Genomic DNA, 22472 nt, shown 5'->3' on the forward strand with positions numbered 1-22472 from the left:
GGGGATACGGACTAAATGGCTCCTGGTTGACTGTCCAGCTTTATATTTCTGATTTTGTGTAAAGGCACCCGCACAAACACACACAATACGTACACTGTTGTGCTCTCTTGTTCTTTCACTTTTATGTTTATATTGATACTAGGCAAACTTTGCAAAACAGAGATTTCTATCTGTAAAAACATTGTGGTATATATTAATGTACAGACATTCTCAGAAAGATAAAGCTGTGTGATAGTCATCTCTCTGATTCTCCAGAGGTCACAGCAATCACCTCCATCTTTCCCCGACAAAGCGATGAGCCGTGCTTGAAGTGCCCCTAACAAAGGAGTGAAATTAAAATCATGTAAAAAAAGCATCTCAAATCATAACAGACAAGCCATTTTCTGAAAGTCTCGGCTATGTCATCCACAGGCTTACTGCCTCACTACCCGACCACAGCGAGGTTTCCAAGGCTCCCTTCAGCCTCGCTGTCCTGGGCTGCAAGGACGAACTCCCATCCTCTGCTGATCAAAGAGCTTTTTGTGGTTGTCTTGATGCAAAAGGAGCCACGAGTGTGAAACTGCAGGGAGGCTGGCCCGGCAGGAGTGCAGGTCCTGCGTATATCTGACAGCCTGATTGCATTTTGCACGACTCAGGGGTGAAAATATTTTTTCTTTTCCTTCCACAGAAAAATACACGGGGATACTTAGCCTGACTTGTAATCCCAGCCCCATTATCCTTGCCTGCGCTAGCATGTACTGCCTAAAGAGAGACAGATAGACAGGGGGGGATACTACATGTCCCAACAGGAAAACCCTGATTTCATTTCACAAGTTATCTGTGTCCTTATTGCATCAGAAATGTCAGCCATGAGTAATTCCAGAAAAGCTATGACTGATGGGGAGCAATAAATAACACTGCAGAGGAGCCCAAGCAGCTAAAGGTGGATGATCTCTGATCTGGTCCTATGATCTGGGGATGTTAGTATTCTCTTTAATAGACATTCTAGGTCTTTCCCTACTGAGACAGTGAATCTATAGCTTTAAGCTGGCTCTGCTCTTGTCCCTGTAATAAACCAGCCTCCTTCTTAGGGACCTCTCCTGATCCTCGCTGCTTAAACTGGTTTCACAGGGCATGCACAGATGGAAAGACAAACCCCAGTCGGGAGAGCAGTCCCCAGTGTGGAGAAAATGTCATTTGCGCTTGAAAAAAGACAGGCACAAGGTTTCTTGCCCAGTACACAGAAGAGGGTGGTCCACTCCTTTAGGTGATCTCTGCTCCCCCCCCCCATGATGTCACACTGATGGATTCAGGAACCTACAGGCATTTAATAGGGTTCTGGTGAACTTAATCTAAAAAATCTATACCTTGTTCCTTTCCCACAGTTTAGCTATTGTTGCTCCTCTTGTTCTGTTCGTCAATAACGGACATACCGAATGAGGGGTCCTGAACCTGTCACATTCTTCATGCTATGGCATGTCTTGGGACGGTGTAAAGACAGGATAACATTTCCTAGCACAAGCTGTAATCCTTCCCAAAACATATTTTTTTCTGTCCCAATTTGTAGTATCCTATGTTATAACACAAATACCCCCACTGACAATAGTGATGTTAGTTCTGCTGACAAAAAATATTGTATATCTTTGGAGTTTGGCGCAGATTTAAGATTTGATCTCGCAAAGAATAATTTCCCACTGTGCTTAATGTAACACCACTTAAAAAAAAAGTTAAAAAAAAAAACAACAAACCAAAACCAGACAAAAAAAAACCAAAACAAAGGTTCCTATGGTCACAGACCAGTGTCCTTACTGTTGGTGCTTCACTACCATAAGCCACATAGTGCCTAGTAGAAAAGTTAAGCATGTGAATAATAGCTTGAATCACTAGCAGCCAACAGACATCAGAATGGTACAGGGGTCAGTGGTAAACGCTGGAGGATACGGTATTAATTAGAGAAAGTAAGTCTTAGACAAATCCATTTTCTTTCTTGCATAGACGGAATACACTTATCCTTGGGTAAGGCTCAGTAGTGCACATCAAAAAAACAACATTATGCAATATCAAGAGAGTACACAATGCGGTTGCCAAACATCAAATCCCATGGCCCCTATTAAAAACAGATGGGATATTACCTTTTTCATATTTCCCATATGCTTTTAATACAGATTCAGGATCTGAGTCTGCAACGCACTGCTGTCTGCTCCTTCCCCAGCCTTGCTCCTCCCAGCCTTCTCTGCAGATAAGGGCTGCCGTCTGGGCCGTGCAAACAGTGGCTGCAAGAGGCTGAAAAGAGCAAGACGGGGGCAGAGGAAGGAGGGACAGAAAGGGTTGTTTGTTGCTGTGGTGGAGAGGGAAAAAATGACCTTCAAAAACTGAGCCTTGGTACAGAGCATCAATAAAACATCAGTATGTACAAAAGTGACCAAGAACTAGACAACTGACAGAGCTCAAAAGGTCGCTCCCGTTGGGAAATCACTGTAAAGTAAAAGACTGTCTTGTGTTGTTCTGTCAAAATCAGCTGCTTGCCTGATGCTTTATCATCTATGTCAAGAAACAAATATAAAGATAAAACGCACAGAAGGGTTGGTGGGCTGATATACATTATAGAATCATAGAACCATAGGATTGCCTGGGTTGGAAGGGTCTTTTAAGATCATTGAGTTCAACCATCAACCAAACACTGCCAAAACCACCCCTAAAACATGTCCCTCAGCACCATGTCTACCTGTCTTTTAAATACCTCCAGGGGTGGTGACTCCACCTCTTCCCCTGGCAGCCTGTGCCAGTGTTTGATAACACTTTCTGTGAAGAAATTTTTCCTAATATCCAACCTAAACGTCCCCTGGTGTAACATGAGGACATTTCCTCTTGTCCTATCATGTGTTACTTGGGAGAAGAGTTCAAGACAACGGTCTTGAGATGGAGACAACAGTCAAACATGGGCACCTAGACCATGTGGTGCGTTGGATCTGGGCAAATAAACTGGATGGATTGGCTCCTGGAAAACTAGGACTGAAAAGGTATTTCTGAATACAGTGAGCAAACAGAGGCCCATGAGCTCTCCTGTTTCTGTGGAAAAATGGGCTAATGGGATCATTGAGTTCTATCAGTAGAAAATGGGATTTAGCGCCACTTTTGCGTATGGCACTGATACGGAGGAAAACTGTTGGCTTTTCAGACATACACACTTCAAAAAGGACTCAGAAACCAGAGACAGAGAAGGAAAGAAACACTCTCCAGAACTCAAACCTTTCAATTTATTAAAAAGCAGACAGCTAAGTGATTTGATTACTTTGGAGGTATCTGGAGGAGGAGGAAGAGTCAATGCCCAGAAACTCACTGATGTAACAGTGAAGGAAAGAACAAGAGACTCTCGCGGGAAGCTGGAGACAGGGAGGCTGACAAGAGAAAACAAGCAAGTACTTGTGACAGCGGAACCAGGGACAGCATCCAACATCCAGACACACATTCAGGTAGTATACGATATGTCTAGCGCTTGTATCTTCAAGACCAGATGGTTTTCTGGAATAAGTATTTTTGTCAAAAAGAAAGGTTAACATTGAGGTATCAAAGTGAACAGTAGTGGCCTGTGTCATGCAGGAGATTGAAGCAGAAGAACGAACAGTCCTTTCTGTCCTTAAAGTTTAAAAGTATATGAATCGAGGTTTAGACCCACAAGTAAATTAAGGCAACAAGCTGTCTTTCATAACACATCTCTGTGTTATGTCAACTTATAAACATTTGTAGATTTAATTGCTTGAAACTTAAGAGCTATCATAGTCTGAACTTCTTTAGAAACATTGACTTTACCCAGTACTTTATAGTTTCAAGGCAGGCGAGCAGGAACTCTGTTCCTGCTTTAAAGCATCTCTGCACTACAGAGATCCACGAGCATCAGCAGAATACCACAGTAGTTCACACGCAGGAGTCCAGGCAGTACTCGGGCATAGCTTTGTTGTGGAAACTTTATAATGCGTTTCACCAGTGTTAGTCCTATTTCAGTCAATGGAGAACTTACTCCCCACCTCAATAACCAGATCAAGTGGTTAAATTGCCTCACTACACTTAAATCGGTAACTGCTGGTACTGCATCCGGTACTCACCTGTTGTCAGCTTCTGCTGCAAACAGTAAGGCAGGCTGAGTCACCATTAAGCTATCAACCGGCAAGCCAAGGCCTCTCTGAAGGTCTCCAGTCTGATGAGTGTTGATAATATTTCTGGCCAAATTCTTTAAGCTGTCACTTGTCAACTCATTTCTTGGATGGCCGGGTGGATCGCCAAGTTCTATGATGAGAACCCTTGATGGACCAGCCTCATCAGATGGCTGCAGAGCTCGGGTACTCACTGGTCCTCTCCCCACCTTCTGTGAGCTAGACCTGCTGTAAAAGGCCGTACAAAATGCCATGTTAGGGCAGTGATATTTCTTTTTGCTAGCGTTGGCTGAGATTACCTTCAACATGCTTTCTCCTCCCAGCACATGATGGACTACTCTGACTTGGTCATGTCCAACCTTCAAGAAATCAGCTAATCGATGAATTGTACGTGCTTCATCCTCTTCCCCAACAGCTTCAGTTACAGTGAAAGCCACAAGAAGGGAAAGGCCAGCAACTATTTCTACAGTTTCCTTCTCATGCAGGAGAACATAGAGAAGATTGTCCTCAAAGCTAAAGTAATTGGCTCCTGCCCCTTCGTTCAGTGAGAAAGAAGATGGGGTCGGAGGGATGTATTTCCCTTGAATGAAAACACGAAGGCTGAGTGGTTCATTGTAGAATATAGCAAGGGGCAGTCTGGTTGCATTTTGGCCACTGAGGAGGTAAAGCCTGAAAGTCAGAGGTGTTAGGTCTGGGAAGCATATTGTAGTAAGTTTGGTGGATGGCAACACAGAAAAGAAAGTAGAACGATGTTCTGCAGGATAACACGATGCCTGCAACATCACATCGCTGAAGGTGTCCATAAAGCTGCCAGTCATTGCTACCACTGGAAACAGTCTCTGACTGACCATACCGGGATCCAAGTTTTCTAAGATGACAAATGCATGATCTGCCTGTTTGCAGAAGTAGCTTTGTACTGAGGGCTTGAAGATACACTTGATGTCATCTCTGTAAATTCCTGGAAGAGAACAGAGGGAGATGGGGAGAGAAAAAGAACATGAATTGTTACCGACATCATCTCAACTGTTTGTGGTATCACTGTGTTTTGTTTTTTTTTTCCCATTCAGTGCTCCAAGTCAATTTGTTGATGCTAAATTTTACATAGTTTTAAGAGAAGCTTGGACACTAAGAGATATTAAATAGGTAGAAACTGCATCTACCTCAAGATGTTCTGAAAATGGTTGAAGACTACTAATGAATGACAGAGAAGTAGCACATACACTTGCCTTGTTCTTTCTAGATGTCAAATTATGGCCACTGTTGAAAGAGCAGGCACGCTAGATGGACCTTTGGTCTGACCCACCACTATGTCCTTATGTTGTCTACATTCTCCTGATTCCAAGCCTGTAGCTGGGTAAAAAATCAGGGCACGACTGCACTTCTTTGGAAAGATGACTTAACGGTACGCAAAGCCCTCTCGTGCCACTCACAGGGACTGTATGGAGATCCTTACTTGTTCTCCACGTGTCTATGCTCCCATGGCAGTCAGTGAAGATCTGGAGTTTAAATCGTTTGCCCACAGGCAGGCATCTAGTATCGCATGGGATACCCTGAGGTATCTGAGGCACGTTACAGAGGGTCTACAGAAGACCTATGCATGTCAAGGGTGGCAGCTGGAGGGCCGGTGGGACACCCCATAGCACCTGAAATTACACTGGACACACATTTGTGGTTACTGAAACACTCCCAATTCCCCAGCCATCAATGCAGACAGAGCAGTTTAGAAAGCCGTGAAGTTTACCCTGAAACATCTCTGGTTTGTCAGCTGGATGGCCCTTTACAATCCTCTAACTTTAATGACCAGAGGTAGGATCCTGTCACTTAAACGCAAGTGCATAATGTCACCTGGGCTCCTTTGGGTAGCTACAACATCTGCAGATGTAACACATGATCCACGGGAGTACAAAAGCCATTTTAGGTAACAATTTAGATGCTCTTTCACTGAATATTAGGGCAACTAAGATGATTAAGAGATTGGAGCATCTGCCTTATGAGGAAAGGCTGAGAGCGCTGGGACTCCTTAGCCTGGAGAAGAGAAGGCTGAGGGGAGACCTTATTAATGCTTACAAGTATCTAAAGGGTGGGTTGAAGGAAGATGGAGCCAGGCTCTTTTCAATGGTTCCCAGTGACAGGACGAGGGGCAATGGGCACAAGTTGGAACATGGGAAGTTCTGTTCAAATACACGGAAACGCTTCTTTACGGTGAGGGTGACAGAGCACTGGCACAGGCTGCCCAGGGAGGTGGGGGAGTCCCCTTCTCTGGAGATTGTCAAGACCCACCTGGATGCAGTCCTGAGTAATGTGCTCTGGGCAGTCCTGCTTTGGCAGGGGAGTGGGACTAGATGATCTCTAGAGGTGCCTTCCAACTCTGAAAACTCCGTGATTCCGTGAATATGACAGGAGCTAAGACACTTGCATGTGTGGCAGAATTTGCCACCGACTCCCATCCCAAGTGTCTGCGGTGACAAGTCAAGAGGATCCTTTTGTGGAAGGATCTATACAGAGAGATACATACAGTCTTCTGAGTTAGGGTATGGTCCCTCTGACCAAATATAGGTCTCTGCTTCAAGATGAGAGAAATTCTGCCTCAGGCTGTAGTGATGAGACCATCACTGATTAAAAAGGGAGAATAAAAGTAAAAGAGTTCAGATACGGGCACCAAAAGCGTAAACATTTCTGCCTGGAGCATCTTAGGAAAAGATGTGTGTTTCTGTTTTTTCCTTCCTCTCTTCAAAATAAAATCAAAGGAGGAATTTGCTGCTGTAGCCAGCTCTAATCCTCCTTCCCTCCACGCGCCCGCTCCTCCCCTGGTTAGCTGTGCTCACGAACGTGTTAGGCGAGGCACGGCCAATGTCTAAACCGACTCCGTGTTCCTCATTCAGCAGCTCTGGGGACACGCAGGCAGATCAGCAGTGCCCGGCGCTAATGATAAAAAGAAAGGGACAGCAATATCCTCGAGTCACGAAGTTTTGGATGAATAAAAGGGCATTCCCCTTATCGAGGGAACGCAACGTGAAACTCACTGCGGTGAAACTCACTGCTTAGAAGGAAACACCGGGCTCCTGGAAAAGAACTGAACTATGAGCAATCACTCTGGGCGCTGCTTATAGCTCCATCTCGATGCCTGGATCCTGGGGACGCTTACCTATGATTTATTTCAAGGGGATTCCTCATTTGCAGACCGCTACCCAGGTCTGTGAGCGTTTCCCAGAAGGAGCTCTCGCTCTGCCCGTCACCGAGGAAAGCAATGAAATTACGTAAATGTCAAGCTTTGTTCAGGGAGGACGTCCAAGCCAGATAGGATCTGTGCAAAACCCCCTATTTTTAGACACCCGCTTACCATTTTCTTTCCCTTTGTCTTGCCTTTCCCTTTTTTTTTTTTCTTTTTTTTATTTCGCTTTATGAGTGTCAGTATTTTGCTTTCGGCGCATGCTGGGGGCAGAGGGAGAGGCAGCAGCAACTTCATTTCAGAAGCAGAAGTGGAAACGCTGCACGCGGAGACGTTGGGTATGGTCCCGGAGCGGTGAGAGGCTGACACATCTCATCGTCTGCTCCCCCGGAAACCCCCCATCTCTCCCCTCCCCCCCCCCGGTGACATTTCTCTTGTCTACAAATGGGATTTGCTGCCTTTTTGTGATTTCCCAGGACTTTCCTTCTCCCTGCCTGCCTTGCTCGGTTTCCTGTCCGCGCAGCCCCGCACGCACGCGTATGGTTGCTTGTCTCCTTCCAAATGGCCTTATCTGCCAGTCACAATTTCTGCAGCCTGCAATTTCGATCACTTTTAAATGAAACCCACGCTGGCCTTAGTAATCATAATGTCATTTACAATTTACCACAAAACACGTTTATTCGGTTAGTAGCACATCGGAGAAAGAGAACTCCGTATGAACTCAACTGCTGAAGCTCTAATCTGATTATTTCCTCATGAAAATCCAAGCAGGGGTGCTTGTAAGAGGGGTCTGAGAGGAGAAGGAAAAAGTGAGTCCTGGCCACAGCTGACTCTCATAATCAATGCGAATAGATAAGTGAGGCGGCGTGTCAGGGCCAGCAGCTAATCTGCCCCCGGGCTTTCCTCTCAAAAAGGCCATAGTGGACAGGACTTAATAAATACTGAGTGACCACTGAATATTGAGCTGACATGTGCTATTTACATTGGCGATGAGCAATAACAGTGATAAATTCCAGGAGCATCCCCTCGCATAGGGTGAAATTAGATTAAACAGGTTATGTTTGTCCGTGCCGGTGTGTTTGCACACACGTGTGTGTGAGGGGGGGGGGGGAAATGGGGAAAAAAGAAAGAGAAACCTGGTGAGCACGAGTCAACTGGAGACCTTATGAATGGGTGGCAAAGATGGAGAAGATGATCCTACCTGCGGTGATATGTGCACAGGTGACGTCAAACATCACACCAGGAGCTGTGTGCACCTCAGCAGAGGAAGAGGGCGCATGTGTGTGCGTGTTTGGCACTCTCATGGGCACGTGTGCCGGGTGTGTGTCCCGCTCGGTGCAAGAAAGAGAGAGAAATAATAGGCAGAGAGTGCGCGTGTCCGCCCTCTCCAGCTGTTCCCTCAGCCTCCGAGCGCAGACTCGGCTTTCCGCAGATTCCCCTATCATCAAGTCAAGTTTATTATTTAATTACATACATGCACATACACACGAAGTCACACAAACATGTATATCTATATGAGATTTTAGCACTCAGGTTGCTTCTAGGGCTCCTGACAAATATTAACTTTGTGTCAATATTTGTCCTTCCTGTCGTGAAATGAGGATTTTCCACCTCATTTCACATTTGAAAAGAAAAATGCGCCGAGGGGGTCCTCTTTGCTTAGGAAAAAAAAAAACCACCACCACCACCAACATCTCATATCCTTTATTTAGAAAAATGGAGCGGGAGGGAAGGAGGGAAGAGTATTTTTAAAATAGATGTTTTGACTTAAAGGCACATAGAGTCCTTTGCAAGTCTCCTGCCTTTTCCCTAGTTCCCCAATGCCAAATAAATAAAATAAAATAAAATAAATTCTACATTTAAAATTGAATGAAATACATCAACATTAATGATTTTCCCCTTCAGGTTAACACCACCATTTCCTTCAATAATTTTTACCCCTTTCGTGATAGATTTCGCAATTCATGGTACAGGGAAAAATATAGTCATTTTTTGACAAAAACAAAAGGCAATGTCACTTTTTTATCAAAATAAAATAAATCTCCCACAATTTTCTTTCCATACGACTGGATTTGCCCGTCAGTTATTTCTAATTTAACTACAATTATAGTTACAAAAATATAAAAGCGAGTAGGGGAGGAAGGGGGAGGGGAGAGATAAATGGGACACTGTTTAGAAATTGCGATTCATTGGCCTTGGGCTGGCCAGCACGTATCTTTGCTGAGGGGGAAATATTCATCAGCATTAACTGTTCCTTTTGACCTGCTGACATTCAAATGTGAAATAAAAAAAAAAAAAAAAAAAAATAAAGGGCCCAGCAATAGGACCTTAGAAATCTAGCGAAGGTAAATTATTCTGAGGTCAGTCGTTTTATCTATACAAAAGGTTTTCTATGTTTCTTGGGTTCAGATGTTCCCCATATATAATTTTGGCACCGATTCTCCTGTCTAATCCCTGGCACAGGATCCTGATGCCTACGCGCTCATCCTTTGAAAGCAATGGCTCTGCACATGCTGATCTTGTAAATCTTTTCGTATGTAAAGGAAAACAAACCCATCGGCTTCAGCGGATGCTGAAATAAGGCGTCCCCCATCGTTTTTAGAAATCCCACTGACTGTAAATTAGGGATATCACTCAATTGAGTTTAGCAGTGTTCCCATGGGGGATAAACGCACAGATATGTAAAGGCAAGTAACTTATTTGTGGTGGGTTTCTCGCAAGGTGAGCTTCGGGAACACACGCATAGGAACGCATGGTGGGACACGTGCTTGCTCGTGCATTTGTGTATGTACGTGTGCGAGAAACACACACATATATACTCATAGCAGGGAGCGTGTAAATAAAAATGGAGCGATTGCTTTAGGCTGTTAATTCTTTCTTTTAGAGAAAATGATTTTAGAAGGAAATGAGTCTCATAACATCAAACTGTGTGGGGTTTTATGCTCTCCTGTTTATCGTTCCTCCATAAAAACTTTGAAGCCCCTGGCCAATTTCAATCACATTTGTGGACTCAAAGATACTATGTTCCTACAAGTTTTGCTGAAGTAGGTGCCCAAGTAGAGAAAAAACAATTATTAGAGCTCCCACTGAAAGGAGAAACTTTGGTGTAAGCTCACCCTCGTTACACACCACAGGACCCGCATCAGCCCTTCCCTTTCACACACAAATCCGTGGTAAAATAGGTGTAGTACTTGAAATATTTGTCCTCGCATTCATTGTTTGCATGCATTAATACAGACACACGCATTGTTAGTATTTATTCACTGTGAAATCAAGCATTATTTGCATCTTTCATATGGTTATATATTTTTATGCTAGCACCAACCCTCCAGAGCTCCCTCGTGCCTGAGAGGTGAGGCACTTATGCTACAGATGATAGTATATCTTTCCAAGTTATGAACAAAAAATTGCAGTTTTCTAGTTCCCATAGTAATAAAACATTCTTGACCTTAAAGCATAAGTGCACAAGTAAAGTCTTAACAAGAGACACCAGAAGCCCACCGAGGCCAGGATGCTCTCCAACAGTGATCGAAAAGAGTCACCTAAAAAGAGTATGGGAACAAAGCACAAGTGTAGCAATGTTCACCCAAAATGCTCCTCAAACCTTTCAGTGCTTTACAGGTCAGGAACCTCTTCAGTCAGAGAGATCATCTTTGGTCTTTTGTACCTGAGACAAAAATAATCAAACCTATCTCACAAAACTTCGAAAAGATGGGGAGGAGAATAACGTAGCCAGGAGAATATATCTTGAACCCTCTCAAAGGAGGTGGGGCGGTAAATCTGAAGTACCCTTTAGTGAGGTTGCCCAGCCCAGGCCTTGTGTTGTGGTTGAATTAAGGGATGTTACTTACAGTGCCACAGAACTTCTCAAATGCCCTGCTGCCCCCGCAAGGGCACCTGGAAATGCCTTGGCTGTCTGGGCCCAGAAGACTCAGCTGGAACTGAGCTGCTACGGCACTGCATGCATCAAAAGTAATAAAATAACCAGTGCCAAGGCCAGTTCCTTGTCCCTGAGGCCAGTTGGCGTGGCATTCCCATAGTGTGAAAGTCACTGACCCTCCAAAAGATGGTGGTCACCTCCAAACTGCCCTTTTGGACTGGCGCCTGACTTATGATAATTTCTGGAAAGTCCCCAGGAATTGGCTTGGGCACTGCTGGGTCGCCTGGGACCAAACTGGGGTTGGAGCTGTTCTCTTGATATAGCAGGACAGACGGGGAAGCTCCAGTGTCCATACCTTAGTGATGCTTGACTCAGTAGAGGTAGACATCGTGCCCGTTCCTGCTATTGCCAGCACTGCCCCAGAGCAGCTTGTCTTTGAACTTTTTATTGAACTTAATCAGAAAGACACAATTAGGGAGGATTTTTGTCCCCATTATCATTAATGATTAGGGAACTTTAGTCATTTTAACCATCCTGACAACACAAAGTTCCCCATAATGCTTATTTAGGGGATAAATCCAATAAGGTGACTGCTCTGATTTGGTTACCTCAAACCAGGACAGTGACAAAAGCAGCATTACCTGACATTATATTGTGCGTGGGGACAAAAAGGATTAAACAGCGTAATGGAGCTATACTTCGTGATTCTGTGCATTTTTAGAGAGTGCCCAAAAGTGCGGTGAGTTAAGCACCCTTAAATTGTAACCCTGAATGAAGGAGAATGCGGGAGTCATTACCTTAAACCCTACTGTAACGCAGTCAAAAGCATGGCATGGGACTGGGGTGAACAGCACAGAGTGAACCCTCATACGACAGCACAGGTGAGATCATTTGGGTCTCCATAGCCTTCCTGAGCTCTAACAATACACAGCTAAGGGTGGAAATGATGCCTTTTTGTACAGCACATGGCAAAATAGGACCCAGGGCCTTGACTGGAGCTTTTAGATGCTCTCATGAAGCAGATAGTACAAAGAAACTACTCCCCCAAACCTCTTGAAGTCATTAACCATCGTTCCAAGAGCCAACAGCTGAGCGTGAGAGGGATTCTGTCTCCCAGGAAAGATGATTAAAAGAGAAAAAACATAAAGAGAAACATCTTTTGGTCCAAATTATTTCACCCTCGATAAAACATGCTGGTCGGCAGGCATCAATTTGCTTCTCATGTCACTACCAAAGCCTTTCCCATTACGTCTCCCCTTAAGATAATCCTGGTTTCCTTTAGGTGTATTTAAAGCCCAGACGGATTTTTCTCTCCTCCTGACGAGCAACCCCGTCGACCAAAGCTTTGGTCAAACTGATACCCGGCGCTCAACATACAGGCGAGGGGCAGCGAGCGGCGGAGCCTTTGCCGAGGCGGTTCCAGCCACCATCTCTCTGGCCAAGGAATGATAAAACTACCACTGCCACCCGACAGCAGAACGGCAATTTCATCGGATGCCAGACTTAAAAACGAATGTGGCCGTGCCATGCACTGCTCTGAGCTCTGGATATAATGAGTTTTGAATGGGAAGTCCCGGACACAATAAATCTGTGCCATATGTGACCATTTCCTGTGTCAGTTCCTTTCTCATAACCAGTGGAGGCTTCGCCCTCCCCCTCACTTTCCCTTTCATGACCCCACACCAGGGCTCTGAAATCTTTCAGGGCTGCTTGTGGGCCCCAGGCCTTTCCACAGCGGTTGCATAAATAAATGAGTTTGACAGCAAACATCATAACGGTTAGCGGTAATGTGTGCTCCACACAAGTGCTTGTGCTACTCGCCGGAGAAATGGGGGAGGAGAGAGGTCGGTTTGTTACCGCAAACAAAAGTATGTTCTCTGACAAGTGGTGAAAGAATTAGTCAAATAAACTTGAACTCTATTAAGACCATCGCTGCCAGTTTTTGTTATGGACGGGGAGGTTCTCAGCTTCTCTTTCCCTCCTTGGCCCGCAGTCACTGCAAAGACAAATCATCCTTTTCTTCTGCAAAAATAAAGTTAGGGGATAAAATGAACTGCCTCAAAATAAAATTTGCAGGGAACTCCGTTTTAGCGTTATTATTATTATCATTTCTTCCCAATGAGAACAGTGCTCTGGTCCTGGGAACGGACTCACAAAGAGACTGAACAATTTTCCATTAGAAGCGGGCCAGAAGGAAAACACCAAATACCTGCAGATTTTGGAAGTATTCAGGTTAGAATTTGGCTTAAAAATGAAAATTATTTTTATAAGACATAGGTGAAGGAGAGGACAAGACAGAGTCCAGCATTTGCCCTGAATTTTTTCCCCTTTTTTAGTTTGTTAACAAATCAAAATTTTGACTAAATAGCAAAATTTTACTAATTTTTCAGATTTACCTGAGAAATTGTAATATTTTTGGACTGTGAAAAATTTTTCTGTAAAAATATTTTATAAAAACCCTATTTGTTTTCCTAGATACATCATTTAATCAAACGTATTTCAAATATCCCAAGTTCAACCTGAAAGACTGCAGACACCTTAATTAGTATATTAAAGCGTATGAGTTTGTAGAAGCTTTATAAAAATGATCAGGAAGGAAGGAAGGTTGGTTTCCCACGTTCAATGCAGAGAGATGAAAAAACAAAGTGTTAATATTTTAAGCAGGAAGGTTTAGGTTAGAAATTAGAAAAATATTTTCTAGTTAAAAAAAAAAAAAAAGCAAGGCCTTGAAACAAACTGATTAGGAACATGGTGGAACTGACACAACTGAAGAGTAGGTTATATTAATTGCTTTCAGGAGCCCTGTAAGTATAGACGCCGCTTTGGAGTAAGTGGGTGGGTGAGGTGACTTCTTGAGGTCTCTCCCCACCTTGCTCAATGCCACCAATATCTTTTTATCAGCAGCCCTGTGTCCACTTTCTTTTTATTTATTTATTTATTTACTTATTTATTTGCACCAGTAAGTTATAAAAAAAGTTACAATCTTGTTTGTACCTGCCTTGACGGAAGACACAGCCCTAGAGCCTGCGCTCATGACAGAAAGCTTCGCAAGCACAAGAGTCCCTGTGACATTATTAGGGTGATTTTGAGCAATATTAGTCCTGCATGGGCTATGGAGCTGAATCTTAAACAAGAAGGATTTCATTATAGGTACAGACAGCTATATTATGCCATGACATATTTATGACAATGAACAGTAATGGGAGGCAAGTATTTTAAGCCTTAGAAGTCGAAATTAATCTGAAAGCGTAGCGCAGAGTCTGAACACCTATGAAAACATATTGAAGAGCTAAAATTTGAGATACAAAGGCTAGAGTCATTATCTGAGCACATAGAATGGGACTCATCACATTAATTTTAGCTGCCTAAATGTTAAGCATCTAGTCTAAGCTAATTGTCTAGTCTAAGCTGCTCATTGAGACAATAATCATTAGAGAGAGGAGAGAGACTTTTTGAGGGCCATTCATTCCTCTTTCCCTTGGATGCATTGTGTCACTTCTGGAGGTGTCTGTCTCTGTTGGCTGTATGGGAAACCCGGACGGCCAGTTTGGACTGAAGGCCTGTGTTCGGACGGGTGAAGTTAGGTGAAATGAGCCTGACTCCTAACGATGTAATTAACACGGCTTGCAGAACAGCTAGGATAATAGCGGTTCCTGTTCTGAAATAAGTGGGAAATGATCACTCTGTACACACCTCTAAAGCAACCTTCACCTTTAGTTATGAACAAGGAGAAAGACAGAAAGAAGGGAGATGAAGCCACTACCATGTTAATCTAGAAAATAAGAAAGTTCCTCCACCCCTGACAGCGATCTAAACAGACTGCAAAAAAAAAATTTTGAGAGAGACCCTGAAAAAGATCAAACTCTGCATTTAGCATTTGTGGGTGTGATGGCTAAGCCACCCAATCCAGATATTCCCACCTGAGCCTGGTGCGGTCACCCTGCAGACCACGGCTCGCTCTGCTCCTGAGCAGTACAGCTCCCACAGGAAAGAGAGGGGGCACTGAGCAAAATACCTCAGAAAGCACAGAAATAGAGAATTTATTGCAAAAGAGACATCTGAGAAAACACAACGAGAGCCGAAAAAACTAATTTATAACTTCTGGAACCAACACGGGTGCAGGTACAGAAGCAGACTGGTTTCAAACACCACTTACAAGAAAATCAAACATGTCTGTAGGCAAAGTCCTAAAATACCGTGCCTACATCGAATCTTAGGAAAAAATAGGTCAGAAGAGATTTCTGGATGTCATTTATTTCAACCTCTTGCTCAGAGCAAGGCTACAAAGTTAGACCAGGCTTCTGAGGGCTTTGTCACAAATCATAGAATAACTACATTTTAGGCTTTTATATGGTTACTAGGACAAAACTCCTAATTTAGAGTATGTCCAGAGAAGCTGCCAGGGTTGCAAATGACTTGAAGAAGAGCTGTGATGCTAATGACGCTTTCATACATAACTTCACACACTTGCAAGAGGGTTTGAAGAAGCTTTCAGGCTTACTTTTGCAAATAGCTGTTATACTCGCATGTGCCGGTTTTATGTAGTCCAAGGTCCCTTCCTTGTTCCATCAAAGTCAACTGGAGAGCTCCAACAGGGAAAGAGTAGGTTTGGAGCTGGAGCATCTCTTGTGCTTTACCAGATAGCGTTCTTCATCTTCCTACGTGAATGCACTCAGAGTTCCACTGATCCTGGTTGTGTGGTACGGTGCCCATGGAGAAAAAGAATAACTCCACTGGTGGAGCACTGCAAACACCTACTCACTCCTGACTGTCCTGCTCTAACCAGTAGGCATCACTCCCTTTGCATTTTATTCCAGACTTGCTGGTGAGCCGTTTGAAATTTCAGACAGCCCTTGGAGTTATTTTGGCCAGGGAGTATATTTAAAACTCATTGTGCCTAATGTTGTCTTTCTACAATTGAGAAGTAATCAGGAAAGACGTGAAAATAAATAGACAAGTGAGAGGCAAAATGAAATATGAAGTGGCTAGAAAGGAGTCTGCTCTCTAATGTATTTTTTCAGCTTATTATTGTAAAAGCCCAGAGCAAAAGAATAGCTTTGAAGAGTCTTTTGTTAATAGTGCAAAGGTTGTCTTTTTATTTTTCTTAACTTTTTATTTATTAACCACACTACACATCACACTTCCATAAATGATGGCCGGGTTTCAGGTTACGGGAACTTGTTTAGTCTAAAAACACCCCAGCCTGCAACGGGAAACAGAAAAGAGAAGTAACGGCCCATCATACGGTGCTTGAAGGGACTAAAACCGAAGCCCATTTGTTCTCTGCTTTTCCCTGTAATTTCTGGTGGTTGAGCTTGCAAAGGTTGGGATGTCTCTGTTTGGATGGTTAAAATGCATTCCCAGCAGGCCACTTCCCCAGGTGGCCTATTTGATGACAGCTTGATGCTTAGGCCAATATAAAACAGCTGACGTTTTGACCCTATCTGAGAATAAAATCATAAAGCTGCATTCCTACATGCGGCAATCCTTCAGAGTGTTGTGGAAAAAGAAAAGAAATGTTATGGAGGGCGCTTACCTCATGCTCAGTCCCTGAAACATGGTGGTCAATAACATTTTTGAAACTCTTAGTGTTGGGATACTATACATTTACTTATCATTGCCCTGGCTATGTGGTTGTCATACAAATATTCAATTGCTACAAAATTTCGTTCAAAGGTATCGTGTAGGAACCCACTAGCTGTGCACAGGAAACCAGACAGGTGCATTAAGCAGATTTGTTTCTTTCAGATTTTGTAGTGCTTTAGCACCGGTGGAAAAAAAAGAGCACAGAAACAGGGTGAAGATGGGCAGAGCGATACAGGATTCCCAAAGGCCGCTCAGCTCAGGCATCCTGATGGTATTTGAAGGATGCCCTTCATGCATAATAGTCTATATTATTTAACTGTTATGAAAAGAATTGCCAGTATGGACAATTTTGGGTCTGGTTTTTTTTTGGTGTAACATCAGCATTGCCAGACAGATACATAAGATGAGCACAAGCATGATTTCCACTTGTTTATTCCTTGGCATCAACTACCTGAAAGGAGGACGTAGAGAGGTGGGTGTTGGTCTCTTCTCACAAGTTACAACCTATAGGACAAGAGGAAAAGGCATCAAGTTGCACCAGGGAAGGTTTAGGTTAGACATTAGGAAAAGCTTCTACACTGAAAGGGTTTATCAAAAACTGGAAGGGAAGTGGTTAAATCAGGGAATTGGTTGAATCACCATCCTTGGATGTATTTAAAAGCCATCTAGATACGGACATCTAGATAGGGACATGGTTTAGAAGTGGGCCTGGTAGTGTTAGGTAATGGTTCGACTTGGTGATCTTAAAGGTCTTTTCCAACCATAAGGATTCTATGACTCAACAGTATCAGAATATATATCAGAATATTCCGGGCATAGCAACTGACAAGCTTAGCTGGCAGGCTCTCATCAGGAACCTGCATGGGCCTTTCTGATGGTTTGGGCCACCAGAGCATCTCTCAGCTCCATGAAGAGCCCAGCCAGTTTGAAGAGCCTACGAAGAGCCAGTCTGGCAGGTTTTGCTCAGTTCTCCCATCCTTGCCTGGCAATAGTAAGGGACACCAGGCTGAAACTTTGTGGCTGGTGTTTGCATCCAGCTAGCATGGAAAAGTTCATTCCAGAGTCAGAGTACAGTAAGTACTGAGTACTAAGTACTAAGCATTAAGTACCAGGTACTAAGACTAATCCAGTAGGTAGAAAATCGGTCCAACCCAGTTCTAAATTTGCGCTGCCTTATCAAGACATCTGGGCTGTAGCCACTCTCCATGAAAGCCACAGGAATTCCGTTTATGTGTTATTTCCCTGGGGAAGAGCTTTCAGCAGATATCTCACTTTCCAACCCAAATCCTGCCCAAAAGGGTGGTACGCTATGTCAAACGCGTGTTGTCAGTTCTCAAAAAAGAACTCATGTTTTTCTTGTATGTTATGTTTCCCGGAGGTCCGAAAAGGGTTAATAATTCTGGCAGCACTGCGGTCTGTCACCTGAATACCCAGCCAGAAGGATGTGCTGTGGAAAAGATCCCTGTGCTGCCAAGGACATGGAGGGGAGGAGGAACATAAGGGAATCTTGCCTTTTTTTTTTTTTTTTTTTCTTTTTTCTTTTGCTCTTGGTGGTTCACATGGAACAGGAGCTCAGACACAGAGGCCTCAGAAGTAGAGATCTGAATTTAATAAAGCTGTCTGGAGGGGGAGGGAGACAGAGAAAAGAAGATCATGGAGATAAGAGAGGCAGAGATAGGAAGAGAGGAAAAAGAAAGAACATTACAGCTGACTGGCGATGGCTGTGCCCTTTCAGGCTCAAGTGGGCAGAAATGAAACATTTTTTTAAGAGGTGGGACACCAGTTCATTAAGAAAAGAATATGAAAGAAAAAAGAATATTTTATGGTAAGAACACGTACTTCCATGCCACTGTAATGAGATCAGGCAAAAGGCAAGGAAAGGGAAGGACAATGGCAAGGCACTGCAAGGCAATTAATATAGCTGCTTGATTTCACTGCAATTTTGCAGTGAAAATTTTTTGCAATTTTTACACCTACAGTATGCAAGAAGAATTAGGCCCCTGCTTGGGAAAATTACCTCTTTGAAGGTAATAATAAATCCCTCAGATTAGAAAAATTAGAGGGTCTGTTTGCTTCACCCTTTCTGCTACTTTTCTCCCGTTTCTGCTTGGAGAATAACAGTTAACTGAGGGGCAGTAGGGAGGAGGAGGCTCATCTAATCCCCACTGACATCAACAGCCCTCTCCACCAAGGTACCCAGTTGACTTCTTGATAGAGAGCAAACGCACTGCCAAAGCTCCCATCTAGGGATGCTTTTTCTTTTCTTTTCCTTTCTGTAAGATTCTGTTTGTTAGAAAAACCAAAAAGACACCAGAGGGAAAATAAATGCAGATTCATTTTTAATGCATACATTTCATTTTCAGAACATGGTGGGCACTTCAGTGCTGGGTGCTGGAGGTGCAAGGGGGAATTTATCTAATCAGTCCTCCGTGTCCCTGCTTCATTGACATAATGTGGTCCTGCCGATTAAAGCACTGGAATCACAGCTCTGCATTTTCCTTCTCTTTCATACTAAAAATATTGATGTGCTTTGTACGATGTGTAATTGCCATTATTGTATATGTGCCTAGAGCATGTGCAGAGCTGAAATTGAAATAAATAAGCAAACAAAAGTCATACGATAGGAAGCCTGTGATGGTATGGTGGGGGTTGGTGCCATGGCCTCACGAGCTGAAAATAGGATTTGATACTGCTGTGACTGGTTCTGATAGAGTGAGATTCGATAAGACTAGAAGGAAGGCTGCTGTGATGCTCTAGTCTGACCTCCTCTTTTTATATAGCACAGACCCTCAGTAAACACCTAAATCAAATACCTCTTTTAGCATCCCGGGTCAAAGCTTCGCCATCCAGAGTCTTCATCGGAGCAGTCCTGATTTACATCACCTGGGGATCTTGCCCAGTATCATACATCCTCGTTTGCTCCCTCTCTTTCTCTCTCTCTCATACACATGCGGTAGATTTGTTCTTTGCATTTAATTTATGCAAGCGAGGCACAGAATACATTTCAGTAACGCCAATTAGATACGCACTAATTTCTTCTCTGTGAAATAGCAGTAAGTAATTAATCAGAATTTTGATCACAACTCAGTTGGCAATTCTAATTGCACTTGCCATTTCCACAGCAAATACGGAATCATTATCTTTTTCGCCTAGTCCTCTCCTCCTAATCATCCAGGGCGCTAGAAGCAAAACATTTCCAAGAACTAGATATTGTCTCTATCAACCGGCAGCCTTAATACCTTTGGACTGAGGGTTAGTGGGTTCAGTCCGCGCCTGTGTTTTATTTCAAGCTTCATCATAATTTTAAAGCGAATAGCTAGTGGCAGGCTGGCTGCTTGCCTGGGGGAGGGGGGATTCTGCCTCATAAAATTATGAGAAAGGATAAAAGCTAGCAGCTCACTCCATTAAAAACCTTCTGGGAGAGCACTAAAGACACCTGACCTTTGCACAAGCATCCAGTAGGCATCGAAGGGGCATATGGACATTGATCGGATCTGTATCATCAAAGCCTGCACCGCATCTCGGAGCCACGACAACCACGTTTTAGCTCCAGGCATTACCAGTCATCTCGGTACCGAACAGGGTGATGAGGGAAGATCAGCACACCGTGGTTGACCATAACAGTGTTTATATCACCATTTAGTGACCATTCTGCTGATCTGTGCAAAATGGCAGCGCTGGACAGGAGCAAGAATAGATTGAGATTATCTGCCTGGAAAGTGTTATGGCCAGGGATCTGTGGGGATGGGACCCCCTTTTGATATGTTCCAAAAAAAAGCTGACAGTGAGACACTCCTTGGAGAGCTTGGGATTGAAAGAGAGCACGAAAAGAAAAAGAGCTTTACCATTTAGGAACTGAGCCCTACGGGGAGCTGAGGGTGTACCTACACCAGGTCCATCCTTCAAATTCAGCCTGGAGCTTCACCTCCTCACACTGCTGGGAACAAAGGTTTCTTAGGACCTGACAGCTACAGCCTAGTGTAATTATAAGATTCGTCACTTAATTCAAGCCCAGATGGTTAGTATTCTCCCAGGTAATCCCAAGACATACACAGTAAATTCACCAAGACATTCACAGTAAAACACCAAAACTGAGATACCAATTCTGTCCACTTAATAACTAGTGAAGAGGTTTACAAGAATCATAGAATGGTTTAGGTTGGAAGAGACCTTCAAGATCATCTAGTTCCAAGCCCCCTGCCATGGGCAGGGACACCTCCCACTAGACCAGGTTGCTCAAAGCCCCATCCAACCTGGCCTTGAACACTTGGAGGGATGGGTGCAAGAAGTCTCTGCATAGAATATGTTGTGAACAAGAATAATGTTGGATCTACTTTTACATAAAATTCGAGCAAGTAGCATCAATAAAACCCACTTTTTTGAAGACTGTCCAAGCATCTCCTGTCATCCTCAAATCTGTCTTCTCCCTGCCCGAACCAACAAAAATCACTGTAAGAACAGGAAGAAATCACTCAGTCCTTTCCTTTGCTTCCTCAGGTGTTATTTTTAGCTAATCCTCTTGCTTTTATTCCATATCTGAGAGCTTAAAAGGAAGGATTTGAGGGAAACAGTAACCTTTCAAAGTCCAGACACCAAACCTGGGTGGGAGTCACTCTCAACTTTAGTGCTGCCAATGGGGACTGAAGAGGGACAAAACATCTCAGAACCTAGCTGTGAACATCACAGCCAGGAACAACACGGTCTGAGATTGTGCTGGGCCGGATTTCTTTCTTTCACTGAGGACAGAAAAATACAAGCAGAAGAGATGTCTGAACTGCCACGGAGACATTTCTTCATCTGGGGTTGGGGTAGGCATGGCATGGTAGACCTGTTGCCCATGCTGAAATATCTCAAAGGCTTTAACCATACATTCTACCTACAGTGAGACACAGAAGTTTTCCATCAGCCTTAAAAAGCGGTTCACTGAGGCTATGTCTACACTTGTGACGGCTTATGCCTTAGTCCTGGTACTCAGTCACACATAGTTTACATTCCTAGAATTGGCGTGTTTTTTTTTGTCTAGGTCAACTAACGTTGAGCAAAACAGTGTCTAGGAGCTGTCTGAGGGTTAGTGTGGTCTTCAACCATTCTAGTTTGGATGCAACCAGTCTGATCTGGAGGATAAGGGAATTTAATAATTAGGCACATGGCCACACTGAAAGTCGACCCTAAGGCCATAAAATTGGCTCTGGTGCTTTGTAGTTTACCAGCACAAAGGCAGTCGGGAGGTTTGAGATCTTCTCAGCCACGTTGTGTGGAGCAGTACCACCATGCTCCTCACTGTTCTTGTGAGAACTATCCTACTCCAAGCAGCTCAGGAGCACCGGTAGAGTTAAAAATGAGATGGCCAGCAGCAGATTTTTCCTAACCGACTATCCATACTTGTACAGAGTCAGCAATGACTGTGCTGAGTATATAAACGTAACAGAAAGTAACTAGAAAAGGCAGAAAAGAACAAAAAAACTGTTCAAAAAATTTAACACATGGGCTGCAAAAGAGAAAAGATGCCTTTTAATCGACTATAATCAGGGTTGCTTAATCACCACAGAGTGGAAAAAAAAAAACAAACCAGCAGTTCTTGGAATCTTTGAAGACCGAGTAAACTGACACAGCACAGATTTATGAAGACAGCAGATCACGTCCCAGATCAGCTACAGCAGCCAAAAGAAAAAATAAGAGCTTTAAAACCAGAGGCAGTGGGATACAA

General features: G+C 43.6%; 1 protein-coding gene across 1 annotated transcript in view; it reads right to left on the reverse strand.

Annotated features, from left to right (window-relative positions):
• The window catches only part of PKHD1 (PKHD1 ciliary IPT domain containing fibrocystin/polyductin), a gene marked incomplete at both ends in the record, with an annotated part of 274861 nt that overhangs the window by 30948 nt on the left and 221441 nt on the right, over positions 1 to 22472 (reverse strand). The window contains one exon of the mRNA XM_082481732.1: positions 4083 to 5078. Within this exon, the coding sequence (XP_082337858.1) occupies positions 4083 to 5078 (996 nt within the window). The remainder of the gene's footprint in view (positions 1 to 4082; positions 5079 to 22472) is intronic.

This window comes from Vanellus vanellus, assembly GCF_965231255.1.
Source record: "Vanellus vanellus genome assembly, chromosome: 3".
NCBI classification, from domain to species: Eukaryota; Metazoa; Chordata; class Aves; order Charadriiformes; family Charadriidae; genus Vanellus; species Vanellus vanellus.